The sequence below is a fragment of the Chenopodium album genome, chromosome 7 (genome assembly GCF_948465745.1).
Source record: "Chenopodium album chromosome 7, dcCheAlbu1.1, whole genome shotgun sequence".
Taxonomy (NCBI): Eukaryota; Viridiplantae; Streptophyta; class Magnoliopsida; order Caryophyllales; family Amaranthaceae; genus Chenopodium; species Chenopodium album.
In genome coordinates this window covers 2,420,297-2,429,797 of record NC_137840.1, presented here as the reverse complement: position 1 = coordinate 2,429,797, position 9,501 = coordinate 2,420,297, and the positions used below count along the sequence as shown (strand labels likewise).

Sequence of the window (9,501 nt, the reverse complement as noted above, 5' to 3'; positions counted from 1 at the left end):
AACTCTGAAAAGATATGTCATGTTCAGTATCATTTACTAATGATACATGCTTGATTCAGGGCCCTTCTTTAACCAATCCAATAATGATTGGTAAGTTGGACAATGGACTGTACAATCTATGTGATGATCATTTGTTTCCAAATAATGTTGTTGCTCTTGGAAATTTTGGTCTTGCTGCCATTGAAGAAGCCAAAATTTGGCACCTTCATTTAGGACATATGTCTTCTGAAAAAAAAAAACCATCAAAGGTACTGATGTACAGGGTTGCTTAGCTGAAAATTTGTGTCAAGTCTGTCCTCTAGCTAAGCAGTCTAGATTTTCTTTTTCAACTTGTTCAATTAAATCTTGTAAGCCTTTTGAGATGGTTCACATAGATGTATGGGGTCCTTATACTCAAACTACATACACTGGTTGTAATCAGTTCTTGACAATTATAGATGATTTTTCAAGAATTACTTGGATTCATTTTATGAAGAATAAAAGTGATTCAGTTTCTATTATGACTCAATTTCTTAGCTATGTTGAAACTCAGTTTTCCTCAAAGGTTTTAGATGTGAGATCAGATAATGCCTTAGATCTTACAGAAGAAGGAATGGAATAGTTGTTTTTGCAACATGACATATTGTAGCAGAAATCCTGCAGTGACACACCCCAGCAAAATGGGGTGGTAGAGTGAAAGCACAAGCATCTCTTGGAGATTGGAAGGGAATTATATATTCAGTCAAAAGTTCCAGCTCGTTTTTGGAGTGAATGCATGATAGCAGCAGCCTATTTGATTAATAGGATGCCTCTTAAATCCATTGATTTTACTACACCCTATGAGAAGCTATATGGTTCTGTTCCTGATATTTCACACATGAAAGTTTTTGGATGTCTATGCTATATTTCCACTTCCAAAATACACAGAGTTAAGCTAGATCCTAGAGCAGTTCCATGTGTCTTCCTGGGATATCCGCCCAATCAGAAAGCTTACAAAGTCCTTAACCTTGCCACAAACAAAATAGTAGTTTCTAGAGATGTTGTTTTCTTTGAGAAACATTTTCCATTCCATTTTTCTTCTAATCATCACCAATCCTATTCCAACAAATTTTTCCTTCCTGTTATTACATCAGTTTCACAAACTGATTTCAATATTCTTGAAGTTTTCTCAAATTCTTTCTCAAACAACACAACCACAAGTTCTATTCCTGATATTTCTTCTTTTACTCCCCCTGCTCAAATTTCTCAAAAATTCTAATTCACCTTCGATTCCACCAAATGTTACAGAAATTCCACTCAGACAATCTTCTAAACCAACTAAACCTCCTTCTAATCTATCTGATTATTAGTGTTATGCTGCTACAAAACACTAGTGTAACCTTGTTTCTTTTTATGCTCTCCCTGCTAAGCAGCAGCTTGCAATTTGTGCACATCAATCTCTTGTTGAACCAACTAGTTATGCCGAAGCTGATGTACATCCTTCTTGGGTTGATGCTATGGATAAAGAGATCTCTGCTCTCAACAAAAACAATACATGGGATATTATTATGCTTCCTAAAGGGAAGAAAGCTATAGGATACAAGTGGGTTTACAGAATTAAGAAGAATGCAGATGGTTCTATTGAAAAATACAAAGCTAGATTGGTTGTTAAAGGCTTCACACAAAAGTATGGGGTTGATTATGAAGAAACCTTTTCCCCAGTTGTCAAGATGTCTACAGGTAGATGTTTGATTTCTTTTGCTGCACAGAACAACCGGAAACTGTTCCAGCTTGATATAAACAATGCCTTTCTTCATGGAACTTTACATGAAGAGGTCTATATGAAGATTTCAAAAGGGTGTGTCTGCTCCTGCAGGTCATGTTTGTAGACTGAAAAAGTCATTAAACAAGCTTCTAGGAAATGGTTTGCCAGATTAGTTAAGAGTTACAGTTTCAAGGGTTTAATCAGTAAAAGAATGATTATTCTCTCTTTTTGAAGAAAGATGCAAATGATACTATATTAGTTGTTGTTTATGTTGATGATATTATCATCACAGGTTCAAATGAGCTGCTGATTTCTGATTTGAATCATCACAAGTTCAAATGAGCTGTTGAAATCTGATTTGAAGACTCATTTGCACAAGACTTTTAGCATCAAAGATTTAATTGGGTGAGCTGAATTATTTCCTTGGTATTGAAGTGAGTAAGTGTGCAAATAGTTATGTTTTATCTCAGAGGAAATTCACAAAGGAACTTCTACAAGATTGTGAATTTAATGTCTCAAGGCTTGTCAACTCCCCTTTTCCTTCTACTTTGAAGCTTCACTATGATCAAGGTGATCTTTATGATAATCATGCCCTTTATAGATGCTATGTTGGGAAACTGAACTTTCTCACCAATACAAGACCTGATCTTGCCTTTGTTGTTCAGCCCTTGAGTCAGTTTATGCATTCTCCAAGGATTCCTCATATTGAAGCCTTTAAACATACTTTAAGATATGTTGCTAGCACTGCTGGTTAGGGAATTATACTTAAAGCAACTAATTAGCCTGTTCTTCAAGCTTTTTGTGATTCTGATTGGGTTGCTTGTCCATCTTCTAGAAAGTCTGTCACTAGTTATGTGCTGCTTCTTGGTAATTCTCTAATTTCATGGAAGTCCAAGAAACAAAGTACAACTTCTAAAAGCTCTGCTGAAGCAGAATACAGGGCAATGTCCCATGCTGCTAGTGAAGTTGATTGGTTGGTCAGAATTCTTGGTGAGTTAGGCTTGGGTAATTTGCAGCAAGTCAAATTGCACTGTGATAGTCAGTCTGCTATTCATATAGCTAAAAATCTAGTTTTCCATGAACGCACTAAACACATTGAAGTGGACTGCCATTTCACTAGAGATAAGGTTCTTGCAGGCCTCATTGAGCTATGTTATATTCCTACAGGACAACAACTTGCAGATGTGTTCACTAAACAACTTCATGTTCTTCGGCAACATACTCTTTTGTCCAAATTTGGTAGGCACGGTTTCCTCACCCCTACCAAGTTCACGTCAGCAGCCAACTCAGCACACAGAGCTCAAGTCAGCAGCCAACTCAGCTCGATAATATGGCAGTGTAGGGAATAATTTCAAGCCTTTAAAATCCCACTAGCCTGAACCCCACTGTGATCATACACTAAAGTACGGTGGCGTCCAAAAGGGAAGAAGATAGAGCAAAAGAGTCGCCAACAAGTTTTTAAGGAACTTGTAAACCGTTCACGAGGTGAAGGTTACACCCCTTAACGATCCAAGAGATCGTCAACTCCATAAGGTCTAGAACCAAATAAGGGTTCGGGGAATAAGGTACAAATCCAACCTAAAAGAGATTGAACCTGCCCTAATAATAGGCCTCTACTTTATTCTGATCGTATTCATGTGCGCTTTTTAATTAACATGCAATCAATAGGATTGACCCTAAACCTGTTTATCTATGTTGGTTGAATATAATGCACAAATAAATTATTATTGGCGATCACTTGAATTTATAATCATATTAACCCTAAACAAGATTATTAAATATCTTATTAAGCGTGATTACAAGTACCAAATTCCCTTTAAGCATGCATAAAAGGCGTGATCAAGCAATAAATATAAATAATCAAGCAACACAATAAATAATCAATATCATGAATAATAATTATAATAATAATATTCATAATCATTATAACAATTATAATCATGATCATGTTAATATCAAAGCATAATAAACATAGCAAGATCCTAGGCATGATACTAACAAGATTAATAACAAACCCTAGCATGTCACTAAGCAATAAAAATCAAATCTTTAACCCTAACATGATACTAACAATCATAAATATTAGGAAGAACATAGGAAGCATCGTAACAATCATAGTTAATATTAAAATTACCCTAGACATGATACTAGGCATATCATAATAACAATGTAAACATGATTTCTACATCATAACATCAATAAATCAATTAAAGCACTTACTTTGATGCCTCGTACCTCTTTCTAATAACAAAATACACACGTTAGTAACTTCAAGGAAAATAATAATCAACAATTAAATTAAATAATTGAAAGAGAGATTTGGGACCAAACCCTCAGAAATTAAAACCTTTCACGTCTAGGGCGAAGGCAACTTCGAATATGGCTAGGTGTTTCTAGATCTTGCGAATGCGGAATTTTGTATGTGAAAGTAAAAAAGAAAGAATGCTAAAGAATTAATGATTGTTGATGAATAACTTGCGAATGAGGAGAATTGGTGAATGATGATTGTAGATGAATGAAAACGGAGTTTTTGATACGATATTTATAGAGAAAATCAGTCAAAAAAGATAATTTAACAAAACAGAGTCTGACAAACGCAAAACAAGGTTGGCGCCAACCCTGGCTAGCTGGCGCCAGGCACCAGGCACCAGTGGCTAGCGCCTGACGCCAAGCCTAGTTCCAGGCGCCAAGGCCAGGGGTTGGACGCCAAACCGGATTTCAACGCGTTTTCGAAAATCCGATAGATTTACCGTACTGGAAGATAAAATAATATAATTCCTTCGAAAATGCTATTTGATTTTGATTAAAACTCTGAAAAGTCAACAAAGTCAACTTATCAATGCTAGTTGAATTAGGAATGAAAAGAACCTTCTAGAAGATTCTAGAAGACCAAAACCATTCCTAATTCCATTAGGAATGATAAATCATATTAGGCCCTCCCCTAGATCATTGGGCCGTACATAAGCCTCAAACCGGGCCCAGTTTAGTAAATTGGCCATAATTTCCTCAATATTCATCGGAATTGGGCTTATAATATATCGTTGGAAAGGTCTTTGCAAGCCCCATCCAACTAAACCACTATTGGACCCATATCATGGACCAACCAAACTGGATTGGCTGTTTTCTTAAAATAAAGTTTTCAAAAACAGAAAGAAGAGAAAAAAAATTAAAACTTTCCGCAACACTAGACCTTTCCACACTTTCGTTTCATTCGATTATGATTCGACGTGAAAGGTACTCATCACTGGGTTTGGTTTTGGGGAGACACAAATGGGTGTCTACAGGCAGCAACAACAAACTTCCAGCTCAGCTTCTAGTTTGTTATAACATCAGAAAAGTTGTTACAATTTGTAACTAACCGTTGCTCAAGTCAGCAGCCAACTCAGCACACAGAGCTCAAGTCAGCAGCCAACTCAGCTCGATAATATAGCAGCAGCAACAAACTTCCAGCTTAGCCTCTAGTTTGTTATAGCATCAGAAATGTTGTTACAATTTGTAACTAACGGTTGTACAAATGCTAAACTTGTGTTGTATTATTCTCATTATTCAATCAATAATAAACTTCTTTCTTCTTCCTCAAGCTTCTTCTTCTCTCAATTTTTCTCTCTAAATTATGGAGTATTTTTCCAGAATGAAGTCAACAACATCCAAAGGCAATTAAATTGTTTTGTGACAATGATTCAACTATACATCTTGCTAATAAGATTATAGTGTTTCATAAACAAACAAAGCACATTGAGGTTGATTGTCACTTTAATTTGTTCATGATGCAATTATAGAAGGGTCGATTACTCCTTCTCATGTTTCGACGTCTTCTCAGCTTGCAGACATTTTTATAAAGGCTCTTGAAAAAGCACAGTTTGATAATCTTCGTTCCAAGTTGGGCATTCATGACCCGCATGCTCCAACTTGAGGGGGGGGGGGTATTGAGATATGATGGGATATTGTTTGATATGGTAGAATATTATCTTGTATATTTTAGTTATCTTTCGATTTCCTAGGATTATCTTTTGATTCTAGGGTTAGAAGTTGTAACTCTATATATCTTTCATGAGGTCCAATGAGAAGGCTAAGCCACACAATTATATTTTCTCTCTAATTTGACAACGATGATTGCATTTATATTAAAATATTGATAGTTACCGTTATCATAATATAATTAAATGGATGACAACTTTCACATTTAATTCTCAAAAAAAAAAACAAAAGAATAAATACAAAAATTAAAGGATGCTAAGTTATACTCCTTCCGTCACTAAATTAAATTCCTACTTCTAACATTTATTCCTCACATGATAGTGAGGGATAGCTCAAGTGGTTAGAGCTTCCCTCCCGATTTCAGGAGATCCTGTGATCGATTCTCATCCCCGCCCTCGTGGCTCTCTTAACACCAAAAAAAATACATTTATCCCTCACATAATAGAGAGAAATATATCCCTCACATAATAGAGAGAAATAGGAAAGTAATTTAGGGTTGGAGGGGTAGCAAAATGCATGTATATTTATAACATCAAAAAAGAGCAAAAGCTTGTAGCATATATCCAAATCAATTTAAAGATAACGAACTTTCAAATAACATTTTTTTTTTTTTTTCATCTCAGCCTCACAATCTTAAGTAAAATAATAACAACCTCTAAATGAAACTAACCGAAATTACCGCGAAAATTTCCTTTTCTCAAGCAGCATCATCAAGAACTAAGCTTTATCATCGCCAAAATCCATTTGGTTTTGAGTTTCTTTATCTTTCAATTTATGGTTACCCAAAAAAAAAAAAAAAAAAAAAAAAAAAAAAAAAATTGATACTTATTCAATCAAAAGGTTTTACATATCAATAACAAGATGTTTAAACCCAAATTTTGTAAGTCATCTCCAAATTTAACATTAAATTGTCCGATCCCAATCTTAGGGATCGGAAACACGAAAAATGTAAGCCCGGCGGAAATTATCATGTTCGAAGAGGATAATTTTATGATTTTTACTCCAAAAGAAGGCAAAGACATTATTCATGATTTAAAGGTTTTGATAGAATCACTTGGATTAATGGGTGATTATAGAGTTACTCAAAGGAAGGAGAGCCAAAACCTCGTTCGACGAATCAAGATTATGCACGTTCTTTTGGAGGAGATTAGGGACATTAATGAACCTCTTTCAAATTCAGCTCATGCCTGTTTTTGTAATCTGCGAAGGGCTCTTTTATCTGCTAAAAAATTGTTGAAAACTTGTTCTGAGGGTAGCAAGATTTATCTGGTTAGAACTAATTCCAATTAATTATCTTTCTACGACATATATACATGCACGCGTGTGCACATACACTTTATATTGCTATGAGAGGGGGTCTCATAATATATGATTCATAATATATAATGCATGTATATTTAATTGATTGATCTTATTTAAAACTGTTTTCTTTTAATTTGAAATGTGGATCTCGTACGTTAGGCCCTTGAACGTGAGGCAATTACGGGAATATTTCATTCAGTGAATTCGAAATTAAGCCAAGCTTTGGATGACATTCCTTACCAAGATCTAAATATATCAGAAGAGGTGAAAGAACAGGTAAATGTTGTACTACCTCAAAGAGTTCAATTTTCTTTTCTATACCAAAATTTGACTATAAATTATATTTGTGACAAAGAATTTTCGACCATATATATTTGTAACAAGAATTTTGTAATTGTAACTTTACATGATTTCGTACGGTAAAACATTGATAAAATAATAACAAGAAAAAAAAAATTGAATATGTCTGTGAACAGACGGAATTAATGGGTCACCAACTAAGGAGAGCCAAAAGAAGAACAGACACACAAGATTTGGAGTTGTCCATGGATATGATGGTTGTGTTTAGCAAAGATGATGAACGAAACGCCGACATTGCAATCTTAGAGAGGCTAGCAAAAAAGCTCGAATTAGGGACATCAGAGGAATTAAGGGCAGAAACTAAAGCTATTAGAAGACTTGCAAAAGATAAAAGAGCTGAAGAACATATGCAAATTATCTTAGATGTGCTTAATAAATTCAAACAAATTGCTGGAATTGAAGAAACCAATTTAATGCTTGAAGATCAAACTATGAATAAGCCCTTAGAACAACAGCAAATTATCAAGAGTCCTACTACAGAAATTCCCCAAGAATTTCTTTGTCCAATCACTTTAGAAATTATGACTGATCCTGTTATTGTTGCCACTGGACAGGTAATTCTATCTTTTTGTTAGTTTAATTTTGTTTACTTTTCATTTAAAACATAAATTTTTCTCTACCTTGTATAATATATACTTCGTATGTGATGATTTTCTTGCAAGAAAAACACGGTCATGTGTGATCTTTCTAGATTCGTCTAATGTAGTATATTAAATATATAACATTGATTAACACAATTTTACTTGTAACTAAATATATGGATGATCTTAGATATGGTTGAATTGGTACGTTCTTGATTGGACTAATACAATACAGGAAAACAAGGTTTTATGTTTTAATATGAAGTCTTATTTCGACACAATATATAGTAATAATCAATCAAAACATAGTTCTTTTACATATATTTATGAAAAAAAAAATACTATGTTTTTGTTTGTACTATATAATTGATCAAAATGATGTGTTACTGTTAAATATAAAATCTCTAAATACAATGTGTAATATTAGTTTTAGTTATTTTTGTCTAAGCTGTTTTTTTTTTCTTCTTGTGAAAAATGTAGACATATGAAAGGGAAAGCATCCAGAAATGGCTAGACTCAAATCACAGAACATGTCCAAAATCAGGACAAGTATTAGAGCACCTATCCTTAGCCCCAAACTATGCACTTAAGAATCTCATCATACAATGGTGTGACAAGAACAAGGTTCAACTACCGCGAAAAAAAGATCAATCCTCCCCTAACATAGCAACCGATGACCCTTCCTCACCCGAACACAAATCCACCATCATTCCACTCATCCAAGATCTCTCCTCGACTCACCTAGATGCTCAACGGGAGGCTGTCCACAAGCTCCGATTGCTCTCTAAGGAAAGCCCTGAAAACAGGATCCTTATTGCTGAGAGTTCAGGGATCCCTCCCTTAGTCCAACTCCTGTCAAACCCGGATTCAAAGACCAAAGAACACGCAGTTACAACGCTACTTAACTTATCAATCGATATCACGAACAAACAGCTTATAACTGAACACGGTGCAATCCCTACAATCATAGAAGTCCTGCAAAATGGTAACGTAGGATCCAAGGAAAACGCGGCAGCTACTCTGTTCAGTCTCTCGATGTTAGATGAAAACAAGGTGACTATTGGATTGTCAGATGGGATACCTCCGTTGGTAAACCTGTTAGCTAATGGTACAATCATAGGGAAAAGAGATGCAGCAACCGCGCTGTTTAACTTAAGCCTAAACACAATGAATAAAGCTCGAGCTGTCGAGGCAGGGATTGTTAAGCCCTTATTAACTTTGCTTGAAGATAATGAGCTAGGCATGATCGATGAGGCCCTCTCGATTTTGTTGCTCCTTGTTTCACACCCTCAAGGGAGGCAAGAAATCGGACAGCTTCCGTTTATACAGGCATTGGTTGATTTTATGGGGGGTGATGGTACACCTAAAAATAAAGAAGGGGCTGCAGCAATATTGCTCGAGTTGGGGTTAAATGGTGGATCATCGTTCTTGCTCGCGGCGCTTCAATTTGGAGTTTATGAGTGTTTGGTTGATATCTCACAGAATGGGACTAGTAGAGGCCAAAGGAAGGCTTGTTCCATTTTGCAGCTTATGCGCCAGTACGAACAAATTCCTTGA

At 35.4% G+C, this 9,501-nt stretch overlaps 1 protein-coding gene across 1 annotated transcript; it reads left to right on the top strand.

Moving 5' to 3' along the window:
* The first annotated feature begins 784 nt into the window (after nucleotides 1-784).
* Nucleotides 785-9,501, top strand: LOC145639858 (U-box domain-containing protein 15-like). The gene is made up of 7 exons (XM_081691186.1): nucleotides 785-1,141; nucleotides 1,353-1,816; nucleotides 2,559-2,962; nucleotides 6,630-6,970; nucleotides 7,163-7,279; nucleotides 7,480-7,917; nucleotides 8,425-9,501. Exons 1-7 carry the CDS (start codon nucleotides 785-787, stop codon nucleotides 9,499-9,501), a joined length of 3,198 nt encoding a protein of 1,065 aa, XP_081547312.1.

Bases quoted from the DNA above. Each gene is read 5' to 3' on its own strand.
- LOC145639858 (XM_081691186.1), top strand. From the start codon at position 785: ATGCCTCTTAAATCCATTGATTTTACTACACCCTATGAGAAGCTATAT. The intron at 2,963-6,629 runs GTAGGCACGGTT...TCCCAATCTTAG, and splicing joins TACTCTTTTGTCCAAATTTG to GGATCGGAAACACGAAAAAT. The intron at 6,971-7,162 runs GTTAGAACTAAT...CTCGTACGTTAG, and splicing joins AGGGTAGCAAGATTTATCTG to GCCCTTGAACGTGAGGCAAT.